Below are 25,996 nucleotides of genomic sequence, written 5' to 3'. Positions count from 1 at the left end.
TAACATAGTGAATAACTATTTATTTTATCATTAACTAACTTTGCAGTCCTGGAATAAACTCAAGTGGTGGGAAAACGTTATCATTTTAATGTATTTGTTGATAACAGTTGGCTGGTAGTTTGTTTTTTCATTTTCCCCTGCAAATATTTCAAGGAGTGATACCAATACTGGCTCGTCCTTTTCCGTTCCTGTTGTGCTGTAATGTGGTTCAGTACTAAGGATAGGCTGGTTTCATAAAACAAGCTGCAGAATTGCGACTCTTTCTCTTTTATTCTAAGTTTGTATAGGATTGTCATTATTTCTCTCTCACACTTTTGGTGTAATTTTCCAATGAAGCCAACTAGTCCTTGAGCTTTCTTTGTTGATTTTTTTTTTAAATTTTATTTATTTATTTGACAGAGATCACAAGTAGGCAGAGAGGCAGGCAGAGAGAGAGGAGGAAGCTGGCTCCCTGGTGAGCAGAGAGCCCAATGCGGGGCTCTATCCCAGGACCCTGGGATCATGACCTGAGCTGAAGGCAGAGGCTTAACCCACTGAGCCACCCAGGCACCCCTCTTTGTTGATTTTTAAAAAACCATGAGAGACTGTGGATTCTGAGGAACTAACTGAGGGTTTTGGAGGGGAGAAGGGGGGGAGGTTGAGTGAGCCTGGTGGTGGGTATTGTGGAGGGCACCTATTGCATGGAGCACTGGGTGTGGTGCATAAACAGTGAATTCTGGAACACTGAAAAGAAATTTAAAAAATAAATAAAAATAAGAAAAAAAACCCAAAAAACCTTTTTGTTACAGTTTTTCATCTGTTTGAAAATTACAGGGTGTGCATTTTCTTCTATTGTGAATGCTTTTAGAAAGCAGTTTTTTTTAAAGAAATGTATTCATTTCATCTAAATTTTCAAATTTCTTGGATCAAAGCTATTCATAATATCCTGTTTGAATTTGTTAATATCTTCACAGTCTATCGAGATGACCTCCTTCATACTGATACTGGTTATTTGTGTCTTTTCTCTTATTTTCCTTATAAAATGTACTTGGGTTTTATTGATTTTATTAGTTTTTCCAAAGAACCAACTTTTGGTGTTCTTGATCCTCCTCTTCTTTTTTTATTAATTCTGGCCTCATTTTTATAATCCTCTAATTCACTCTTTGATTTTGATTAGCTGTTCTTTTTCCTGTTCTTCAAGATGGGCGCTTTGACATTTAGCCTCCTTACTCTTTGTACGCACGTTTGTTGCGATGTTGTTAGATGAACATTTGTCAGGTGGAACCCAGGATGCTGAATAGTGAGCGGCAGTGAGACAGCACACATCAGGGAATTGAAACAAGTTTATTACATGCCTTGGAGAAGGTGCCTGATCCCATGAACCCTTGAGGAGCCAAACAAGGAGACAGCTGGAGAGAATGGCAGGACCTGAGCCATATGTCTTTACTAGAGTCCATGGCTAGAATGCTTTCAGCTTCCTAGTCTAGGACTGGGTTAATCAATTCAAGCCAAAGAATGAGGTGTTGGTAGTTCCAGAGCCTTGTCTTAAGAGGCACACAAGGGGAAAGACCTTGAAGGCAGAGGATTTGGTTTCTCAAAGGGCCATTGGGGAAATGACATTTGCTCATAACTCTGGGAGCTGTTATCTAGGTTATGTGCTTGCATGAAGGGTTGGTGTTGGTTTAAGACTCCTGCAGAATGCTTGGCCAAAAAACTGTATGCCAAGGCAGCGGTACCTTGGACTAGCGTAGTTAGACTCTTGACAGCCTTCTAGGTTATACATCTTTCCCTAAGCTGGGTTTTAGCTGTATTCCCTAAGGCTTTGTCGGGTAGATTGCAATATCTAGGTCTACTTTTACTTTTTGATTTATCTGGTGGTTTATGTTCTTGTCTCATTTCTAGATAAGCTTGGTGTTTTGTTTGTTGTTGTTGTTTCTTCTGGTTGAGTATTGTGTGTATGTAAAATGGTTTGGAATTAAGTTGAGACCTGGAATTGTATTCTTTCTTCAGAAGAGATTCATATTTGCTTCAGTCTTTTTAGTGCTCATATTCCAGGACTGTCTTCATCCAGTTGCAGGGTCGGATATGACTTAAAACTGGACTACAGACCTGTGAGGGCTAATATGACTGTGGTTTACCCTTACTCCTGGATGAGCCCTTCGAGTGCCCATACAAGATATGAGGGTTTTGCCAGACTCTTCTCCCATTCTGAAGCTGGCAGTCCAATTTTTGCCCCTCTTGTCCTCAGGTATTTAGAAGTGCTACCCATTGTTTGCTAAATGAGACAACAACTGTAGGGAAAACATGACCCTGAATGCTAGACTCCTCTGTCCGGTTGTGTCAGTTGTGTACCTAGAGTCTTGGCTCAATAATAATCCTTTACTGTCTCAATAGCTCTCTGGGGCCTTCTGGTAGGTAGGTAGGCAGGTAGGTAGGTAGACAAAGAGATATGTATTTATATTTCATCAAAGCAATGAAATATGCCCTTGCTTACAAGGGCAAATGTGCAGTGCCATGAGATTCCTAGTACAACCAAGGGGAAACGAGCAATCCTTTGCTCTACACTTCTCATTCTGTTTTTCTAAGACAGCCTTTTTCAGATGTTTCTTCTAGTGTTTACCTTTTTTTTTTTTTTTAATTTTATTTATTTATTTGACAGACAGAGATCACAAGTAGGCAGAGAGAGAGAGGGGGAAGCAGGCTCCCTGCTGAGCAGAGAGCCCGATGTGGGGCTCCATCCCATGACCCTGGGATCATGACCTGAGCTGAAGGCAGAGGCTTTAACCCACTGAGCCAGCCACCCAGGCGCCCCTAGTGTTTACCTTTTTATTTCCAAACAGTATACATATATTACTTTGACAAAATTAAATATTGTTAAAACAATGATGTATTGGACCATTTCCACTTCTGAACAGATGACATATAAAAGGTAAATTTATGGACACCATGAGTTTGAACATGCCTTTATTATACCTTTCTTTACCTTTGACTGGTACTTTAGTTGGCTGTAAAATGCTAAGTGTATATTATTTTTCCTTGAAAGCCCTTCTCCATTGTTTTCTGACTTCACGTTGCTGTTGGGAAGTCTGAGGCCATTGTAGTTTCTCACTGTTGAGTGTGATTTATCCTCACCTCCACTTTTTTACCCTCTCTTTTAATGTCAAATCTTTCTCTACTCCAGCTCTACTGGAATTTCACAACGATATACTTAATATGGTTCTGTTTTCATTCTCATGCTGGGCCCTTGGGGGGTTCTTTTGATCTAGAACCCATGCCCTTTAATTTGAGAAATTTTTCTTGAATTACTTCTTTTCCATTTTCTCTATTCCTGTATTTCTTCAACTGTTATTACTTAGCTCTTGGTTCTCCTGATAGTGAGCTGATGTTCATATCTTGATCTTCTCTTCTGTTGCATCATCTCCCTGTATTTTTGTTGTCCTTTGGGGAGAATTTCTTAACTTTATTAGTGTCCAGCATTTCTATAGACTTCTTTTTACTTATGTCATCATATTTTTAATTTCCAAGAGCTCTTTAGTTCTCTGTCCCCCGTATCTTAGATATTCTTTCTTGAACACAATATCTTCTGCATATTTAAATGAATATTATTTTCTTCCAAATACATTAAATGTTTTTAATGTTAATTAAATAAGTATTCCCTGTATTGTTTCCTGTGAGTTTTATTTTATGTCTGATATAGAAGTCTTAAATGCCCTTAAGTATTTGACTTAGCTTCCATTCTCTCCTCTACTAAAAAGGCATTGCCAGCTCCTGTCCACATTACCTCTCATTTTATCCTTGTAGAGCTCTTTTTTTTTTTTTTTTTAAGATTTATTTATTTAATTGTCAGAGAGAGAGAGAGTACACACAGGCAGGCGTAGTGGCAGGCAGAAGCAGCGAGAGATGCAGCCTCCCTGCAGAGCAAGGAGCCCAGTGTGGGACTCGATCCCAGGACGCTGGGATCATGACCTGAGCTGAAGGCAGCGGCTTAACCAACTGAGCCATCCAGGGGTCCCTGTAGAGCTCTTTCTATATCAGGCTTTCTTGTGAGGGTGCAGAGATGAACACGTGTGTAATATAGCATCCTAACTGGAGCAGATCTGTTTTCTAAGCGGCATTATCCCTTTGGTAGCATAGTTCTCTGTGACAGATTTTGAGAAATGGAATTGCTGGGGTAGGGGTTTTAGATGTTTTCCTTTTGGCAAATATTGAATGAAGTATCCTTTTTGATTAATTATGAAATTGTTCATAAATGGTAATTTACATTGTGTTTTCTGCCTTTTTTCTACAGGTTTCAAAAACTTTTAACAAACAAGTAACTCACGTTGTGTTCAAAGACGGATACCAGAGCACTTGGGACAAAGCACAGAAGAGAGGTGTGAAGCTCGTTTCAGTGCTCTGGGTCGAAAAGTAAGTGGTTTCTTTTTTTTTTCTGTAAGTATCTAGTATTGGTCGAGTGTGGAGCTGATTGTCATACGTCACAGAACCAGATAAAATGTGATTTTTGTCTTTTCTTTGCCTCTTATTTGGGCAAGTCATTTAATGTCCTCAGGCCTTGGTTTCAGACAGCTCAACCCTGCCTAGAGGGAAGGTGACTGCACGGGCCCTAAGACACCTACGCCTGGTGTGTTTCTGAAACCTCCAGGAGGTGAATGAAACCGCCAGGGGTGAGGCAGATGATAATCTGCTTGGCTGCCAGAGTTGAAGTACCACAGGTTTAAACTACCAGCATTGATTTCTCCCAGTTCTGGAGGCCAAAAATCCTCCATCCAAGTGTGGGCCGGGTTGATTCTTCTGAGACCTCTGTCCTTGGCATACAGATGGCTGTCCTTCCTAGGTCTTCGTCTGCTTTCTGCGGGGGGGTCCTCATCTCCTCTTCTTGTAAGGACACCAGTTGTATTGGCTGAGAGCCAACCCTACTGGCCTTATTTAACCTTAATTATCTCTTTCAAGGTCAGATCACCAAATGTAGTTGACACTTGGAAAAAAAAAAAGGATTTGAACTGCAGAGGTCCACTTCTCTATGGATTGTTTTTCAATAAGAACATTGGAAAATTTTTTGGAGATGTGTGACAACATGAAAAAACTTACAGATAAACTGTGCAGCCTTGAAATACTGAAAAAATTCAGATATTTTAAGAATACTATATATAATACATAAAACATACAAAATACATGTTAATTGCTTGTTATTGGTAAGGCTTCTGGTCAGCGGTAGGCTATTAGTTACGTTTGGAGGAGCTAAAAGTTACATGTGGATTTTTAATTGCATAAGGGGAGAAGTTAGTGCCCCTAGAGCCCACGTTGTTCAGGAGTGAACTGTACAGTCACATTCTTACTTACTTGGGGTTAAGACTTCATGTGAGTTTTATGGGGGACATAATTGAGCCCATAGCAGATGTAGTCAAGTGGAAGCATTGGAGGAGATTGAGGCCAGTGATGGGTAGTGGGGCATCAGATTATATGGGGGCCTTGTGGAGTGTGATTCAGAAGAGATGTGTATGGGAAAAGAGGCAAAGGAAGAGCCTAGAGATGTTGCTGGCACTAGAGTGGCAGTAACATGGTCATGAAAATGGTCAGGTTCAGCATGTATTTTTTTTTTTTTTAAAGATTTTATTTATTTATTTGACAGACAGAGATCACAAGTAGGCAGAGAGGCAGGCAGAGAGAGAGGAGGAAGCAGACTCCCTGCAGAGCAGAGAGCCAGATGCGGGACTGGATCCCAGGACCCTGAGATCATGACCTGAGCCGAAGGCAGAGGCTTTAACCCACTGAGCCACCCAGGCGCCCCTCAGCGTGTGTTTTTGAAGGTAGTGCCAGACTAGATCTCCTGAAGATTGGGATGTGAGTTTGTAGAGAAGGGGAGGAATCACGGATGACTGTGAGATGTCGGCCTGAGGAAACAGAAAGATGGGTTTGCCATTTCCTGAGATTGGGAAGGCTTCAGAAGTACCAGGTTTGGAGGGGAGATCATGAGTTCCATTTGGATGTACTGGATTGGGGGGGATTTATTGAGCACCCATGTGGTAGGCAGTTAGATCTAGAAGTGTGGAGCTCCTTGAAGAGATTGCAGATAAACATGTTGGAGTCTCCTTATACAGATGTTATTTTAAGCTGTAAATCTGAATGTCACCTCTTGGTGAGTATAGATAGGGAAGGGGGTGGTTTTGAGGTTGAGCATTCTGGTGTTGGGTGTTGAGGAGGAAAACCAGTGAGGATAGGATTCTAGAGTCAGGTGAAGAAGGCGTTCAGGCAGGGGATCAGCTGTGGCAAACAGGTTGAGGAAAGTCAGATCTTAGAGGTGACCATTGGAATTAACAAGGTAGTGTCTTAACTAGCAGTTTTAGCAGATTAATGGGAACAAGACTTGTTCAAATAGAAGTGGGGAGATAGTCCATGGAGACTACTCCAGTGGGGAACAGAGACCTGGGACAGTACCTGGAGGGGGGTGTGGAGTGGAAAATGTTGTTTAAGATCAGAGAAATGACAGCATCTCTGTATGTTGACAGAACTGATCGAGTAGAGGGAAATTTTGCTAATGAGGCAAGAGGAGACATTCATACTAGTGGGTTATTAAAAGGGCTGAGGGGGATAGACTCTAACCACAAGCCGATGGGTTATAAAGGATACAGGTTCGTCTTATGTATCCTATAGGTTCTATATGGGATCAAGGATAGGAGGGAATGCAGAGTCTAGGGGACAGTTGCTGCTAAGTGAGTAAATGTGGCTTCAGGTCTTAGGGAAATTTCTTTCCTGATGCTGCTTTCTCAGTGAGAGGAGGCAAGACTGTGAACTGAGAATGAGGCATTGGAGGTTTGAAGAGAACGCAAACACAGGCAATAGTTGTGTAGGAGCTTGGGAAGGTGGCTGGGTCAGGGTGGGACTAATGGCTCACCTGAGGATGGTGAGAAGTTGACCATGGGGCCCCGAGCAACCGGACAGTTGTTTATCCAGCAACCTGCAAGCAAGAAGGAGGCGGAGTGTTGGGTTTACCCAGGGTTGGATTTTGCCAGGCAACCCCCATAAAGGGACTTGGAGGGATTTGGGAGGTGCGGAGAATGAGGGACCATGGACTCCAAGCTTGACTGGGGCCGGGGGCTTAGGAAGGGAGCAAAGGATGGTGGAAATGTCTGATGAACAGACCATAAATCTTAGTTGGATTGAGGAGTTGTTGGGGAGGTACAAGAGGTTGTGTTTCAGAGGACAGGAGAATGTGGTTGGAGAGTGTAATACTTGAAATGTAGATCATGGAGGGCATGCTGAGAAAATGGAATCCATGGTAGGAATTCTTTGCAGGACCCCTGTCTGTTAGAGGGCCAGTTAACCTGGAAGTAGTTCTTGGTTCGAAAGTAACAAGTACATAGTAGGTGCTCCAGAGAAACTAGAACAGATACGACAGACACTGCACCTCAAAGAATTTATATCTTAGTGGAAGGGGGAAATAAAATGCCATGATGTAATGAATGGTCAGGGCCACAGGGATCACAGCTCCAGGAGCCCCCATATTGTGCTCCATTGCCGGGTAGAAGGTTACTTGAAAAAGTCAGAGTTCGTCACATGAGGTTGAATGGCCATGCCTTGTTACTTAGTTTTAAAAAAAAAAAAAAAAAAAAGTTAATGGACTTAATTCTTTTAAAGATTTATTTATTTATTTATTTATTTGAGAGAGAGAGAGAGCGAGCGAGAGAGAGAGCACGGGCGAGAGTGAGCGTGGGCACACACAAGTAATGGGAGGGGGAGAATCCTCAAGCACACTCCTTATTGAGCACAGAGCCCAGTGTGGGGCTCCTTCTCACGACCCTGAGATCATGAGCTCAGCCAAAACCAACAGTTCGATGCTCCTCCAACTGAGCCCCCCAAGCACCCTGGACTTCATTCTTTTAGAGCAGTTTTACACATCATTATCGGAGTCGGTGCCCCTATATTGCTTTGCTGCTTTCACATCAATTTACTCTAGGTTTCTAAAAAAGCAGCAGTATGACTTCTTTACGTCAGGATTTCAGGGAACATTCTCTTCTCCAGAGGTATTTATCACGTGTGTCTTTAGCCCGAGATAGTCCTAAAGTGTCCACTATCAGATTTCCTACCTTCTATAGTCACTTAAGGGGACAGAGCAGGAGCAACACCAGAAGGAGTTCTAATGATTATAAGGTACAAGTGGGTGTGTTTTCAGTAAGAATGTATAAAGAGATTTAAACCTTTGATTACTATGTCTGTATGTATGCAGAATGTTATGAATTTAAGTTTTAAGTAAATTAAGAAAAATAAGTCTCCTATTCATCCATATGTTTACTATTTCTGTCACTTTTTTTTTTTTTTAAAGATTTTATTTATTTACTTGACAGAGATCACAAGTAGACAGAAGCAGGCAGAGAGAGAGGAGGAAGCAGGCTCCCTGCCGAGCAGAGAGCCCGATGTGGGGCTCCATCCCAGGACCCTGAGATCATGACCTGAGCTGAAGTCAGAGGCTTAACCCACTGAGCCACCCAAGTGCCCCAAAAGCTTATTTTAAAACCAGGTGCAGAGCCAGGTTGACCTGTGGCCCATAGTTTTCAAATGCCTGCTGTTTAACACGGTATTTGAAATGTCCCCACTTATCCTCGAGGCCCTCGTTTTTGTTCATTATTTTTCAGTCGTCATTTTTCTTCACATTGATCCTCCTTCAAGTTCATTGACTCTTTTCTTCATCAACTCCATTCTGTCATTAAGTCCATTTGGTAAATTTAGTTCATGTATTTTTCACCTCTGACATTTCCATCTGGTTCTTTTATGTGTGTTTTGTTTTTTAGCTGAGATTTCTGCTTTTGTTTTTCTTGTCTTTGCTTACTTACGTGTTTTCCATTCTCTTGCACAGTACAGTAACAGATCATTTAATCCTCTTTTCTGATAATTCCAGCATTTTAGGGTTGGCATCTATTGATTGTTTTCTCTTAGGAATGTGTCACATTTTCTGACTCTATAATGTGACCTTATAACTTGGGATTTTGTTTTGGACACTGTAAATGCTACATAGACTCTGCATTCTTTTATATTGCTCTGAAGAGTGATTATGTTTCAGCAAGCAGTTAACTTGTTTAGCTTTAAAATGCAGACTGTCATTTTAAGATCTGTGGTGGATGTTTGCTTAGATTCATTCAGTTCTTTAAGCCTTGGCTGCAGGCTGATGTTCATTTGCCTTATGCACAAGTAGGTCAGAGGTCAGCCAGGGATGTGGGCTTTTATGCTCAGAATCTGAGGTTCCTCTTCCCTGGCTTGTTTCCCTGGTCCTTTTCCTGGTGGCCATATTTGCCAAGGCTCTGTCTCCTAGTTCCTTTGGCCAGAGAGACAGCAGGTCTTCTGTTGGAGGCTGAGCTGCTCAACACCACCACTCCCACAGACTGTCACTATGTTACTACAGGATAAACACCCAGAAAATGTGGTAGAGCCACAAATTGTTTGCTTCCTTTTATAATATGCCTTTTTAAATGTAAGTGGGACTTAGGTTGTTGTTTTTATTATCATTATTATTATTATTATTTTCTAAAGTATCTGAGGCTAGTCTAATTCTTTCCTTTTGTAAATTATTTGATCTTTCTTCCAGGGGACCCAAGGTTTTTTGTTTTTTGTTTTTTGTTGTTTTTTCTCTTTAAAATCGAGGGGTTTTTTTTTTTTTTTTTTTTTTTTTTTGCTTGTTTGTTTTGTTTTTGTCTTAAAATGATCCAATTGTTGATTCGAATTCTAGTTTGGCCTTTTTTTTTTTTAAGATTTTATTTATTTACTTGACAGAAAGAAATCACAAGTAGGCAGAGAGGCAGGCACAGAGAGAGGGAGAGGCAGGCTTCCTGCCGAGCAGAGAGCCTGATGTGGAGCTCGATCTCAGGACCCTGGGATCATGACCTGAGCTGAAGGCAGAGGCTTTAACCCACTGTGCCACCCAGGCGCCCCTAGGTTGGCCTTTTTAAGAGCTTCAGGCTTTCCTATTTCTGGAAAATTTTTCTTACAGTTTTAAGTATTACCCCTCTTTACTGTTTTGCTTCTCTTCTTCAAGGGCTTCAATTATATGTATGTTGAGCCTCCTTTACCTGCCTTAATTTCAACCATTTTGATTCTGAGTCTTTTTACTTCCTTCTGAATGTTACTTTTATCCTCCTTCTCCTTCCTGCCTTGCTTTTCTTCAGTATTTTTTTTTTATTAAATTTTCATTTGAATCTGTTTCTTCTTTGGCATGTTATAATTAAGTCTTCATCTCTGACATGATTTTGTCTTTTTATTTACTGAGTTCAACACTTGTTTAATGTCTTCCTATTTTGTTGTTGTTCTTAGTTTTTATAGTTATGATTCAAGAAATATCTCACACATACAGCTGGCTGGGTGGATAGTTTCCCATATGCCTGTTTGCTGGTATTTGATTCAGATGTGACAGTTGTGTTACGTTCTTCAGCTTTGCTTTTATTTTCAAAGACAGGTAGATTTTCATTAGCTGAAATGGTTTGATTTGCATTTTCTTTTCCAAACAGTTTTTTAAATTTTTTTATACACATATAATGTATTTTTATCCCCAGGGGTACAGGTCTGTGAATCGCCAGGTTTACACACTTCACAGCACTCACCATAGCACATACCCTCCCCAATGTCCATAACTCCACCCCCATTTCCCGACGCCCCTCCCCCAGCAACCCTCAGTTTGTTTTGTGAGATTAAGAATCACTTATGGTTTGTCTTCCTCCTGATCCCATCTTGTTTCATTTATTCCCCTCTTACCCCCTTAACCCCTCATGTTGCATCTCCACTTCCTCATATCAGGGAGATCATATGATAGTTGCCTTTTTCCGATTGACTTATTTCACTAAGTATGATACCCTCTAGTTCCATCCACGTCGTCAAAAATGGCAAGATTTAATTTCTTTTGATGGCTGCATAGTATTCCATTGTATATATTTACCACATCTTCTTTATCCATTCATCTGTTGATGGACATCTAGGTTCTTTCCATAGTTCGGCTATTGTAGACATTGCTGCTATAAACATTCAGGTGCATGTGCCCCTTCGGATCACTACGTTTGTATCTTTAGGGTAAATACCCAGTAGTGCAATTGCTGGGTCATAGGGTAGTTCTGTTTTCAACTCTTTGAGGAACCTCCATGCTGTTTTCCAGAGTGGTTGCACCAGCTTGCATTCCCACCAACAGTGTAGGAGGGTTCCCCTTTCTCCTCATCCTCGCCAGCATCTGTCATTTCCTGACTTGTTAATTTTAGCCATTCTGACTGGTGTGAGGTGATATCTCATTGTGGTTTTGATTTGTATTTCCCTGATGCCGAGTGATGTGGAGCACTTTTTCATGTGTCTGTTGACCATTTAGATGTCTTTGCAGAAATGTCTGTTCATGTCTTCTGCCCATTTCTTGATTGGTTTATTTGTTCTTTGAGTGTTGAGTTTGCTAAGTTCTTTATAAATTTTGGACACTAGCCCTTTATCTGATATGTCGTTTGCGAGTATCTTCTCCCATTCTCTCAGTTGTCTTTTGGTTTTGTTAACTGTTTCCTTTGCTGTGCAAAAGCTTTTGATCTTGATGAAATCCCAATAGTTCATTTTTGCCCTTGCTTCCCTTGCAATTGGCGATGTTCCTAGGAAGACATTGCTGCGTCTGAGGTCGAAGAGGTTACTGCTTGTGTTCTCCTCAAGGATTTTGATGGATTCCTTTCTCACATTGAGGTCCTTCATCCATTTTGAGTCTATTTTCATGTGTGGTGTAAGGAAATGGTCCAGTTTTATTTTTCTGCATGTGGCCGTCCAGTTTTCCCAACACCATTTATTGAAGAGGCTGTCTTTTTTCCTTTGGACATTCTTTCCTGCTTTGTCGAAGATTAGTTGACCATAGAGTTGAGGGTCTATTTCTGCTCTGTATTCTGTTCCATTGATCTGTGTGTGTCTGTTTTTGTGCCAGTACCATGCCGTCTTGATGATGACAGCTTTGTAATAGAGCTTGAAGTCTGGAATTGTGATGCCACCAACTTTGGCTTTCTTTTTCAATGTTCCTTTGGCTATTCGAGGTCTTTTCTGGTTCCATACAAATTTTAGGATTATTTATTCCATTTCTTTGAAAAAAATGGGTGGGATTTTGATTTGGATTGCATTAAATGTGTAGATTGCTTTAGGTAGCATAGACATTTTCACAATATTTGTTCTTCCAATCCAGGAGCATGGAACATTTTTCCATTTCTTTGTGTCTTCCTCAATTTCTTTCAAGAGTACTTTATAGTTTTCTGAGTATAGATTCTTTGCCTCTTTGGTTAGGTTTATTCTTAGGTACCTTATAGTTTTGGGTACAATTGTAAATGGGATTGACTCCTTAATTTCTCTTTCTTCTGTCTTGTTATTGGTGTAGAGAAATGCAACTGATTTCTGTGCATTGACTTTATATCCTGATACTTTACTGAATTCCTGTACAAGTTCTAGCAGTTTTGGAGTGGAGCCTTTTGGGTTTTCCACATATAGTATCATATCTGCGAAGAGTGATAGTTTGACTTCTTCTTTGCCGATTTGGATGCCTTTAATTTCTTTTTGTTGTCTGATTCCTGAGGCTAGGACCTCTAGTACTATGTTGAATAGCAGTGGTGATAATGGACATCCCTGCTGTGTTCCTGACCTTAGCGGAAAAGCTCCAAACAGTTTTTTAATGGGCTGTGGTCTGCTTTGTTGTGTTCTTATTCATTTTCTAAGCAGGGCTCCAAATTTCTGAACACTGTTCTATGCTAGTTCTGCTCTGTTTTTTTGCATAGTTCCTTTTGTGGATGATGTTGATGGTGAGGCCTTTGTTTCTGTAGGATCCTTGAATATTTTCCTCTTGGTTTCTCCACTGCTGTTTGTTCCAGGGTTACCGCTCCTTCTCGGTAGAGTTGATGAGCCCTCAGAGTTGACATTTTACCAGAGCCTCTTCTCTGTAACAGGTGCTGTGAGCCATTCCTGTTCTGTATTTCAGCATTTAGTGTCAACTTCCTCCTTTTCAGTTATTTTACATGTGTTTCTTCTGGTGTTCCAGGCCCCTCCACTCTATTTGTGGAACTGTAAGCCTTTCCCCCCACTTTCTGCATCCTCAGACTTGCAGCTGTTTTCAGACTTGTGTTATTTTCCTGTAGATGTGTCATGTGAAGTTTTGGTAAAAGCATAGGTCGTGTGTGTTCATTGCTTGCATTTTTAAAGTTGTCTTTTTATGGAAGGTTGTCGGAGGATCAAAATCAAGCAGCTCTCTCATCTCCTTATGCAGTCCATTAAAATGACCTACTGATGGTATCTCAAAATAGAGCTTGTGGCTCTTTGTCTCTGCTGTTCCCCTTTAGTACAGACAGCTGTCATCTTGCCGCATTATGCAGTGGCTTCCTACCTGTCTCCCTTTCATTTCACCCCTTGTACATTAGCAAGTGCAACACTTCTAACAGATCAATCAGTTATGTTGTTCTTGCTGAGGTAAAAATAGCTTAGAATTACATGGTTCTAAGCAGAAGCAGTGAACAAGGACCTGTGGGCCAGCAAATCCAGCCTACTGCCTTGTTTGTTTTTTACGGCCCTTGAACTAACCGTGGTTTTCACAGTTTTAGAAGGTTAGGGACAAAGTCAAGAGAATTTCCTGACACATGAAAATGATATAAAATCCAAATCTCAGTGTCCATAAATCAAGCTTTCCTGGAACACAGCCATGCACATTTGAGAATGTATTGTGAACGGCTGCTTTTGTGCTGTACCTGTGGAATTGACTAGTGTTATGGAGACCGTGTCGCCCCAGAACAGAGTCCTCCTTGTTACTTTCTGCCTCAACTCCTTTCCTTGTTGTACTCTTAGAACTTATTTTGTTCATTTGTCTGTTTTTCAAAGTAATTTTTTTTTCATCAGAATAAATGTGCCCTTTAATCGTCAGGTCCTGTTTCCCCCATCTCCTCCCCCTCCTCCCCTCTGGTAACCATTTGTTTATTCTTTATAATTAAGAGTCTGTTCCTTTGTTTGTCTCTTTGTCTTTTTTTCCTTTGCTCTTTTGTTTTATTTCTTAAATTCCACATGAGTGTAATCGTATGGTATTTCTTTCTCTGACAGACTTATTTCATTTAGCAATATACTCTCTAGCTCCATCATATCATTGCAAATGGCAAGATTTCATCCTGGCTGAATTACAGTACGTTGTGTATGTACACCACATCCTCTTTATCTATTCATCTGTCAGTGTTTCCATAGTTTGGCTGTTGTAAATAATGCTGTAATAGACATAAGGGTGCATATATTTCTTCAAATTACTATTTTTGTATTTTCTGGGTGAATACCTAGTAGTGTGTGATTTATTTGTCTGTTTTATCTGTCTGCCTACCTACTTACCTAATCATGCATTTTGGTCTTTCCATTATCATGTAAATCTATAGGTGCAGCTTCCATGTTTGTCTTGTTATGTGGTTGTGTCTTCACTAAGTATCTAACACATTCCTGGCTCCTGGTAGGTGCTCTCTAAGTATTTGTCCTGTCAACTCATCAACAGAGGAGGCTTTCCTTACATTAGCTTAGAGATAGCAGAGAAAATTTCTTGGGGGAAGTGATGGTGAGCTACTTGTAAAAGGTCATATAGGAATGTGGGGAAGGGGAGGGCACAGGAAAAATAGACCTTTCCTGAAAGCCTGACGTTAATGGAGATATTTGGGTGGAAATGTAAACTGACAGCACCCTTAGTCCTGAGAAGAGGCCTCTCAGTTAATCCTGACAAGGGAATTCTCAAAGTTTCTTCTCCTGGGAGTCCTACTTTGTTGCTTTCATTGGCAGTCTGTCCCCTACTTCCCTTTTTGCTTTATCTTTTCTCTTTTTGTTGCCACCGTTGAGCCCTCGTTTCTTAAGGAGATCAGAGAAACTCCAAAATAATTGTTATTACCCAAAGGCAATCTCATTAAGTCCCTTTAAAGGGAACTTAATCACATTTGTAATATAAATTGTTTTTAAAGATTTTATTTATTTACTTGACAGAGATCACAAGTAGGCAGAGAGGCAGGCAGAGAGAGAGAAGGGGAAGCAGGCTCCCTGTTAAGCCGAGAGCCTGATGCTGGGCTGGATCCCAGGACCCTGAGACCATCCATGAACCTGATCCGAAGGCAGAGGCTTAACCCACTGAGCACCCAGGCGCCCCTATAAATTCTTTTCTTATTGTTGTTTGATGTAATGCAATCAGACTTTAATTATAATATAGAATTAATTACTTATTTTTGTATTTCCTCTTGCTATCTTGAAGACAAGCTTTGTTTTGAATTAAATATATTTAGATTTAAATATGTGTATATTTTTAACGTGAAAGGTCCCTACCTAATTTACCTCTTCGCTTATCTTCCCTCATTTGGGGGAGGACCGACCACTGAGAATTTGGAATATACAGTTTCAGACATTTTATTAAATACATAGAAATTGCATATATGAATATTTATATGTACATCCATGGAAATATGTAGGTTTTATTTTTTTAATGGAATGCACATAAACTTTTTAAATTAACATTATATTAGACAACATTTTTCCATGTTTGTACAGTGATACCTTTTTTAAAAACATATACAACCTAATTTGTTTAACCGATCTGTTACTGAATATGAAGTTTTCCATTTCTTTTTGTTTCTAGTCAGAAATTGTATAACACTGAATGTCTTTGTGTGCATTGCCTCTTATAGATGTGTAACTTTTACCATAGGTTTAAATTCCACAAGTGGATTTTTGAGTTCAGAGGGCTTATCTACTTAAATTTATGATAAGTGCTGTCATAGTACCTTCTGGAAAGAGCGCACTAAGTTGTCTTCTAACACTGTAAAAGAACACTTGTTTCCCATAACTGTTATACTCTGAGTTGCCACTTTTTAAAATCTTTCCTATTTTGGTGATGAAAAAATAGAATTTATTTCATTTGCATTTTCTTGATTTTTAGTGAGCTTGAACTTTTTTCAGCAGAACTGAGAGGCAACGGCTGAACTGACCATTGTTTTATATGTCCTGTTCTACATTTACTGCCTGTCCAGGCCTTTGCTCATGTTTCCCCCGAAAATGGTGGCAGTAAGTATGTAACGTCACTAGGTGTCACTAGAATCCCATTTTGTTGGGCTCTTTCCTGGCATGTTTCTTCTGAGAGCAGACCGCTGTGTAACAGCAACTGATAAAAATTCTGACGGTTTCTTTGGACGCGAGACACTTTTGTATTGAAGGCAAAAGGAATAAAGGTCAAGTTGGCTGTCAGTTCCGTGAAGGAAGGCTGATCTAACAGGTACATTGGAAATAGAGTTCACAGGCGTTTGTTTTGGCCCACTTGAGAACGGGGCATTGCCTGGATGCCCGTCCACCGCGGCATTTCATGTTTCCTACAGACAAGCACATTTTCTTGCATGACCCCACGCGGACACTTACGTTAGGAGGTTAATACAGACACCACTGCCGTTGAGTTCTGAGCCGGTTCTGGTCTCAGCAGCTGTCGAAGCCGCGCACCGCACCTGGTCAGCCCAGTTCCTCACCTCCCTTACTCAGTCTGGGATTACCTGGTGTTTCCCGATGAGATTATCTGAGCTCTGCACCTCTTGCCTGAATAACCCCCTTGGTGTGGGGTGGTGCTGGTGGTGGTCACAGTGGTGCCAGTCAGGCCTCTGCACTGGGAGGAAATAATGCTGCCCGCCCTGCCCCTCACCCCCGTGTCTAGTATGGCATTTGAGAGCAGGTGCTTTCACCTACATCACCCGCCGTTTCTCATCACACTCTGTGTGGTGTCTCCTTATTCTAATCACTGGGTTGTAACCCATTGCTATCACTGTTCTTTTAAGGTTTAAATTGTCTTTGATTGGCTAGGGTTGCCCATCCAGTTGACTTCTGTGTTATTTTACCTGTTTCCCAGCATTCTGTGACTGCCTCTTTCTTGCACAACAATTTCATCCAAGCTTGCTTGTTCCATCTCTTTCCCAGCCCAGCGTTCAGCCTTTTCTCCAGGGATCCCTGGTTCCTTTTACTGGAAATGGTATCTTGAACCCTAGTCTGCGTGCTAGGGTGCACTCTGTGCCATCAGGTGTTGCTGCTCCCGCGCCCTCTGGTGGACAGAGGTAGTTACGCATGTGTGTTGTAAAACACCGCTGTACTTATACTCCGTGTCTAGTGAGCCAGGTTCCCACTGATACCCGCAACATCGGTCCCAAACCAGGGGGGATCATTCTCGTCCTCATCTTCTTCTGGTGTTTGTAGCTTTGTTCTCAGACTGTGAGAAACCTGACTCCGGGTATCCTTGTTAGCAGAGCAGTTAATCAAGTATGTGGGTGCCTAGTCTCTTCTCCAGGGCCATGCCGTTCCTGCACGGCCCCCCTCGTCCGCTCAGGCTTGGATTCCCCTCCGCACGGACTTGTTCTCTGCACAGATGTCCTCTTTACCCCACTGGCCCCTACTTGGGGGACCTTCTACATCTGTCTAAATTCTGATACCTCTCATTTTGCCTTGCCCCTCCGTCTATGTGGACACCCTTCTCTGCCTTCCTGAGCTCCAGCACCCCATGCTGGGCCATCCCTCACACAGATGCCCCCATCTCAGCCTCTGGGAGGCCCCCCAGTGGATAACACAAGTCTTATAGGGGTCCACCCTTGCCTCACCGGTTTGGCTCTAGGACAGAATAGGTAGGTGAATTGGAATTGGAAGGGCAGATTTCTTATCTACTCTTACCTTGAGATCACATGCTGCTGAAATTTGGGAAATGATCTGACAGAGTTCAAAGTTACCCTTAAACTTTTAAAGTTTCTTAAGCCTATTCCTGTGATTAAAAGCTATGTGTTAGTAGTTACAGGTATTTTTTTATTTTAAGATTTTATTTATTTATTTGACATAGATCACAAGTAGGCAGAGGCAGGCAGAGAGAGAGAGGGAGGCAGGCTCCCCACCGAGCAGAGAGCCTCCATCCCAGGACCCTGGGATCATGACCTGAGCCGAAGGTAGAGGCTTAGCCCACTGAGCCACGCAGGCGCCCCAGTAGGACAGGAATTTTTTAAAACGTACCAATTGGGTTTTTCTGTTTGTATCAAACTTTCAGTGTTCTGTGTTCATTAAAAGCAAAGCAGCCCCCAAATTATCTACTGTTACCAGTTAAAACACCAGCTCAAAAGTAGGACATTTTGCCTATCTCAGATAGCATGGGTTTATTGAAAGATAAGACCTAATATTTATAAATCAGTCAGTAAATAATATCAGAATAATGGGTTTCTTGTAGTTTTAGAGCAACAGTTCTCAAATCATGGTCCAGGGACTTCTGTGGTCTCCGGACCCTGTAAGGGGTCAGCAGGGTTGAAACTTTTTATATGAATAAGATGTTAATTTGCCTTTTTCCCTCTAATCTTCTCAGGAGGCTATAGTGTTATTTAGGGGGCATGGCATACATAGTACATGGAATGCTGAAGCAGATGTGAGAATCCAGCTGTTTATTGACATTTGCAAAAACATATGGCCATGCCACTTTTCTTCCTTTTTTTCCTGTTTTGGGAAATACTTTTCATAAAAGCTATTATTTTTGTTAACATGTATTGAGTTTTATTATTGTTGTTTTTAAATGAATTAACAATTACATATTTTAAGAACTCAGTTTTATTTATTTTTTGATAACTGCTCAGTTTTAATTTGTTATAATAAATATCCATATGTATAACTCACATAGAAAGGCTTTGAGGTCCTTGAATTTTTTAAAGTGAAAGAGATTTTGAGTCCGAAATACTGCTTCACAGTTCAGTTTGTGTCTATGGTTTCTGACGACTGTTTGAGCTCCCACTGTGACTGCGGGTCTTGCTTTGTGTGTGTGTGTGGGGGGGGTAGAGTGCACACATCCCTCTTCCTGACCCGTGCCCTGTGGGAGGTCCTCCACATTGTCTTGTTCCATTTTACTGTTGAAAGGGATTTTTCTCCTCCAGGTCAAGTACTTTCCCATTGCCCCAGCTTTTGAAGAGGTAGTGAGTGAAGGCAACAGGATGGGGCTGGTGACATAGGGTGCCGGTGGCAGCACCCGGGGAGTTGATCCGGTGGCAGTAGAGGGTTTGTCCTGAGGGCGGGATTGGAGGGCCGGATGGGAGGCCCGTGGAGCAGGCTTGTGGTGGGAAGTGCCACCATTCCTTAGCTCTCAAGGGAGAAAGAGCTCTTTGGAATGGAGCCCAGGCAGGGCTTCTCAGAGGGAAGGATGACACAAGCTGCTTTGTTCCCTGTTGGCTCTGAAGTAGCAGCAATTGAAGATCAAAAAAGTTGGTTCTGCTTTTAGGGGCATCTCTTCAAACACTTCTCTGCTTGGCCACTGGATGGGAGGATAGTGTTATTTTACGTTTCTGAAGAAGCGCAGAAATCAGCTAGTGAGCTCGTTTTGTTTATTCAGTAGATTTTGATTGCGTGCCTGATGATAAACACAGGTTTTAATGTAGTGGCTGTTCAGTATTTTACTAAACTTGTGAGCATACCTGTTGTTTGCATGCATAGAATGACATCACCGGTATTATGGGCTGCCTGTTTCTTTGTTGTGGAAGATTGTATAGAAACCCAAGGTAGACTCAGAAGTGTGTCTCTGCATTTTTCCACACGACCAAATGACAGATACCTTGTTGGGTTCTTATTGCCAGTAAGGTCTGAATATGTCTTCTACATCACCTGGGTCAGGCACACATTTTACCCAGTTGAATCAAGCGTTCCCACAAACTCCTAACTAGTAGAGGATACTTAACGAGTTTTGTGAACTTGGACCAGTGATCTCCTGTGAGCTGCATTGTCTTCAGTTGTCACATATGAGAAAATGATATGGCAGTATTTATCTACCAGGACTGCTGTGAGGTTCTTGTGAGCTGGTTGAGCTTTATGATGCTGCTGATTGTAACTTAAATATCGTGTATATGATGGTGCAGTTATCTTGATTATTTTCATACAAGCCTTATGTCAGGATGCTTCCTGGCCACCCCCCATTTTGCGGTTTTGTTGTTTGTAACAGTGGGAAATAGGTGATGTTTCACTGGAGTAAGAAGAAGCTGGTAGACCCTGTTCAGGGTACAAATTGGTCATTAACGGACCTTTGTTTTAAAAGAGGCATTCCTAAGAAGTATTTCTCTCCTTCCTCGCTTTATCGTTGATGCCTGTTTCTTATTTCTTTCTTTGGATCCATTATTCTACCTACCCTATTCATTATCCGCTTTCTGTGGGCCTAGGTGATTTCTTTGTTTTTTAAAAAAAACCCTACAAAAATGTAATTTACATAAAATGAAGTATACCCATTTCAAGGGTACCATTCACCGAGTTTTGACCCATGTTACCACCGCTACCACAGTCAAAATACTGTGAGCCTTTTCATCATCCTGAGAAGTTCCCTCGTGTCCCTTTGCTGTCACCTTCCCTGCCTCAGGCCCCCTTGTCCCTCGACACAGTTGTACCGTAGGGCGAGCACTCACCTGGTTTCTGGCCCTGTAGCGCAGCGTTGCTTATTCTAGGGTCTTACATAAAGGGAATCATCCAGTATGTGTTATTTTATTCCTGGCCTCTGTTTGACATGATGCTTTTGAAACTTATCTCTATTGTTACGTGTATCAATATTTTAATTTTTTTATAGCTGAATGATATTCTTTTGTATGGATATACCACAGTTTGTCCATTCATCTGGTAGTGGACGTTTGGGTAGTTTTCTGTTTTTAGTTAATATGAGTAAAATTGCTATGAATAATCACATTCTTGTCTTTACACATTTTTATTACTTTTGGGCCATTACCCAAACTGTTTTCCAAGGTGTTTGTATCATTTTACATTCCTACTTGAAGTGTGTGACTGTTCCATTTGCTCCACATTTTCACCAATACTTGGGATTTATCAGTCTTTAATTTTAGCCATTCTAGTGGATTTGTAGTGGTATCTCCTGTGTTTGTTTTTTTGTAGCAGTTCTTTTTCAGATATAATTCACCCATCGAAAGTGAACAATGTACTGACCTTTTTTTGTTTTTATTTTTGTTTTTTTCAGTTTTTATTTTTTATCTTATTTTTATTTTTAAATTTAGTTTAATTTTACTTTTCAGTGTTCCAAGATTCATTGTTTATGCACCACACCCGGTGCTCCGTGCAATACGTGCCCTCCTTAATACCCACCACCAGGCTCACCCAACGCCCCCAATCCCCTCCCTCCGAAACCCTCAGTTTGTTTCTTCTTCTTCTTCTTCTTCTTCTTTTTTTTTTAAGATTTTATTTATTTATTTGACAGAGAGAGATCACAAGCAGGCAGAGAGGCAGGCAGAGAGAGGAAGGGAAGCAGGCTCCCTGCTGAGCAGAGAGCCCTATGTGGGGCTGAATCCCAAGACCCCAGGATCATGACCTGAGCTTTAACCCACTGAGTCACCCAGACACCCCCTTCAGTTTGTTTCTTAGAGACCACAGTCTCTTATGGTTCCTCTGTTTTTGTTGTTTTTAAAGATTTATTTATTTGAGAGAGAGCCCGAGCCCACATGTGAATTGGGGGAGGGGCAGAGGGAAAGAATTGCAAGCAGAGGCCTCCTGAGCCTGGAGCCCCACTGGGGCTGAATCTCACAACCCCGAGATCATGCCCTGTGGTGAAATCAAGAGTCTGATGCTTGACCCATGGAACCACCAGGTGCCCCTTGTTTTTAAGTAAACTGTACACCCAGCATGGGGCTCAAACTCCTGACCTTGAGATCAAGAATCACATGCTCTACTGACTGAGCCTGCCAGGGGCCCCTGTAATTCAGTGTTTTTTACTATAATTACAGAGTTTTGCAGCCACGAACACCATTTAGAACGTTCTTATCACCCTAGAGTGCGACGTTGTACCCTTTACAGCACCCTCCATACCCACCAGCCCAGGGTAGAAACGGATCGGCTGTCTCCAGGGATTTGCCTCTTGGGAACATGTCATGCGAGTGGAATCAGACAATGTGCGGTCTTTGTGCCTGCCTGCTTTCTCTTAAAATAATGTTTTTGAGATTCTTCTGTGTTGTAGCATGTACCCGAATTTCACTTTTTTAAATTATCAAGTAATATTCCATTGTATGGCTAGATTGCATCTATCCATATCATGTATGATTTGTGAATATTTTTTCCCATTCTTTGGGTTTTTATATGTCCATTGCAGTTCCCTGTGAAGCAAAGGGCTCTAATTTTAATGAGGTTCAGTTTGTTTTTTGTTATGTTTTTGATGTTATTTAAGAAACCGTTGACAAATCTGAGATCAGGAAGATTTACTTCTATATTTTCTTTTGAGAACTTTATAGTTTTAACTCTGACAGTTTAGATCTTTAATCCATTTGGAGTTAGTTTCTGTGCATGGTGTGAGGTAGGGGTCTGATTTCATCCTTTTTTGTGTGGTATCTGGTTGTCCCAGCATCATTGTTGAAAAGATGATTCTTTCCCAGTGATTTTTGTCATAATTAACTAGGCGCTTCTGGGTAGTTTAGTGGGGTAAGTGTCTGACTCTTGATTTTGGCTCAGGTCGTGATCTCAGGATTGTGAGCTCTGCTTCAGGCTCTGCACTCAGCAGGGAGCCTGCTTGAGATGTTGCCCCCCCCCCCCCGCCCGCCCACCTCCATCCCTACTCACTCTCCCTCTTTCTCTCTCTTAAAATTTAAAACAAACAAACAAACCCAACCATATATATGAGGATCCCCTCTGGCTTTAGTGTGTATTTCCCTGATGACTTTTACTAAGTGTAAGATCACATGCTTAGTGACTGTCTTTGATTTGAATCTTTTGCCCACTTATAAAAGTTGGGTTTTTGTCTTTGTAATATTAATTTATGGGCTATTTTTGTACATTATTCATATCAATATTTTTGGTCAAATACACATACTGTAAATATCTGATCTCAGTCTATGGCTGACTTTTCATTTTCTTTGTTATGTCTTTCAGAACACACCAGTTTTTTATTTTGTTGAGATGCAGTTTTCCATTTTCTTCTTTTATGCTTTGTGTCTTTGATAATCTGTCTGAATGTCTTGGCTTACTTTGAAATTGTGAATCTTTTCTTCCATTTTCTTCTAGAATTTATGGTTTTGAACTTTATATTTAGTTGTGTGTGCACGTGTGTGTGTGTGTGTGTGTGTGTTTAAGATGAGGTCAAAGTGTTTCGTTCTACAGTGAACACCTTTGCTCCTAGAAAATACCTTTTTTGAGTACTTACTCTCTGCCAGGCCTGGCTGTGACTGTCGTATCTAGACAGGCATATTCACTCCCCTCGTGGAACTTAGTTTTAATGAAACAAGGTTTGTAAGTGCAGGGTTTGGTGAATCCTCTGAAGGGAACAGGAGGGGCGTAGCCACAGCGCCCGTTTGGCATTGGTTTCGCTCCGGACACAGTGGCTGGGGAGACCCCTTGCAGTGGGTGACCTGTGAGCTGAGGTGAAGAGGACGTGACGGAACTCGGTGTACAGAGCCTTGGGGGGCCACTTTTCTGCGGAGTCAGAGGTCGTGGCCTGAGACGGGGTGATGCCAGTGTGTGTGAGGGCCTGCGAGCATCAGTTGTAGGCTCTCTGCGGAGAGGAAGCTTAGAGGCAGGGACAGGCTCCTGCAGGGCCCCGGGAGGGATTTGAATTTTACCGTGTCTCTGTTCTCAGTGTCAGCCCCACCCGTGGGGCTCTGCTGGGTGAATTCTTGTGGGTAAAGCGCAGCACCTGAGTGTAACTAGGCCCAGGCCTGAACTTGCTGTCCTCTCTTAACTGCGTCCTGACTTCATTTTCTGTCTTGGTTTAGGTGCCCTGGCTTTCCCTGTTGTGCCAGCCGGAGCCCTTTGAATCAGAATGCCTAGTTTCCTGTCCCCATCCTGTTATGGAGAGGGCCCCGCACACACAGGAAAGAGAGAAGTCAGCTATTAGTACAAGGCTTGTAGTGAAACAGTGCTCCCTCCTCACCCCTTCCCCCAGTTCCTGCTCCCCAGGGCTAACACCTCTCCACCTGCCCTCTTGCTGCAGCTCTGTCCTGACCTTTGAATTCCCCCTTTTTTTTAACCCTGGCTCTGCTGCTGCCTTGACTTCCCGGTTTCCAGCACTGTCTAGACTTTGTAGTTTGCAAACACCAATTTAGCTCCCCCAGCGCTGCGTTCTGGGGGACCCCACGCATGTACGAGCGCCTGCTCATTGCACCCACACTGCCTCTCTCCTGATTCCATAAATAAAAATCAGCAGCGGATGAGCTAAATCAGCAGTTTTGCTTTACATTGTTATGACTGGGAAAGTCGTTTTAGCTGAATCTGAAAATGCACACAACACTTTTCCTTCTGTGTGAACCTTTGTGCTACCTGAACTCAGCCTGATATCCTTGAGTCCAGTGCGTCCCTGGTCCAAGTTGTCTGAAATCCGAGCCCATTACCTGCTTTGGTGGCCAGAGTGAGTGGGGTGCAGTGGCCCTGACTGGGCACAGTTGGGGGTGCGGTTGCTGCTCCCCAGACCTGTCCTTGCTGCCGGCGCCCTGGAGGTGTGAGGAGAGGGGTTCAGTCCCTCGTCGTCCGTCACCCAGCTTCCAGGCTCGGGTTTCCTTTTCTGTATTTGCTTTTCAGTTCCCCAGACATCTCTTATCTGCTCTTTGTTTCTGTTGGTCTGTGTCATTTTGTTTTGCGTGATTGTCATTTGAAGGGGGTTTTGGGGGTAGGAGAGAAAAACACATGTGCTCAGACCACCAGTTGTAACAAGAGCTCAAGAACATTCCATTTTTATTTCTAAATGTTGCTCATTCAGGGTTCTCCACCCAGTCCCACGGGTTCGGTGAAACCTGTAGCATCTCCTGCCCCCAGTCCCTGACTGGACTCCTTGCCCTCATGTCCTGCTCCTGGAAAACATCCTGCAGAGTGGCCTGTCCAGGCTCGCCCCAGATACAGCCTTCAAGGTGACCAGGGTGACCCTTTTCTGTCGCTGGTGCCCTCGCTCCAGTGTGCTCCTGCAGTCCCACCGAGTGGTGTCTGTTTTCCCAGAATTGTCCCGCTGTTGTTGGCTTTGCTGCGCCTTTGTCTGTGCTCGTCTTCCAGACGGAAGACCTGCATCCTCCGAATGTGCTTCCTCATCAGAGTTTATCTGACGGTCACCTCCCACCCGCAGCTTCTCCCACTCCGGCCCCGTAGTATCACCGGAGCTCTCTCCAGCTTCTGCCCTACCTTGTTGTTCTCTTATCATAATTATTGTGCTGTGGTTGTTTGTTAATTTTTGCATTTTCTGCAAACTTCTTTCATGGCTGGCTTAATAAAGACAGTTGCACTGTTCCGTTTACGTCTGCAGTGTATCAGGATCTCACACACACACTCACATACACACACACACACACACGTGCACACATCGTTTAGCTTTAACTCCATTGTGTGCTCATGAGAGAGAAATGAAAAAGGCAAAGGAAGCCTTCTTGTGATAGAAAATTTTGACCTCACATGCCCTTGGAAGGGGCTTAGGGACCCTAGGGTCTTCTGACTACACTTTGAGATTCATTAGCCTAGTGACAAATAGTATTGTCAGTTTGGTATGTAGTCTTCCAGACTTTGCTTAAAATGAGAAATGTTGTTTTATGTACAGTATACAACATCATGTTCACATTTCTGCAGTTTTGTCTTTTTCTTAATGTATTTAAGACTTTTCTGTGTGAATATGGATATATTTGCCCTATTCTTTTTCGCATTATATTCCAATTATATTTTCAACTGTCATTCGCATGCTAAATGTTGAATGTGACAGGCTTATGAAATACAGTTGGAGATGTGTTTAGGGGCCATATTTTAAAAAGACTGAAACAACAGGTAGGTGAAATTATTCTATAAACACAGTGATTGAAGGCTTGTGATGTGGGTTTTGGAGAGATGATGTTTTAAGCTTAATCTTTCAGTAATAATATGAATGAAAAGAGTAGGAAATATAGGTAGGAGATCATTTTGAAAACTATTGTAATTGTTTAGATTTGAGCGTCTGAATGTTTAGAAGTAGGTCCTGGGATTCCCAAGACGGCGGCGTAGTGAGAGTGGAAATGACAGACTGGTGACAGGCAGACAGTTAAGGTACGCGGGGCATGGCCGAGAGAAGCTGGTG

The 25,996-nt window shown here is 42.1% G+C and overlaps 1 protein-coding gene across 1 annotated transcript in view; it reads left to right on the top strand.

Annotated features, from left to right (window-relative positions):
* The window catches only part of MCPH1 (microcephalin 1), a 240,908-nt gene that overhangs the window by 5,090 nt on the left and 209,822 nt on the right, over positions 1 to 25,996 (top strand). Inside the window, exon 3 of the mRNA XM_059155872.1 lies at positions 4,268 to 4,386. Coding sequence (XP_059011855.1) covers positions 4,268 to 4,386 — 119 coding nt within the window. The remainder of the gene's footprint in view (positions 1 to 4,267; positions 4,387 to 25,996) is intronic.

Source organism: Mustela lutreola, chromosome 18 (genome assembly GCF_030435805.1).
Source record: "Mustela lutreola isolate mMusLut2 chromosome 18, mMusLut2.pri, whole genome shotgun sequence".
In the NCBI taxonomy this organism is placed as follows: domain Eukaryota; kingdom Metazoa; phylum Chordata; class Mammalia; order Carnivora; family Mustelidae; genus Mustela; species Mustela lutreola.
This window is presented reverse-complemented; position numbering and strand designations above follow the sequence as displayed.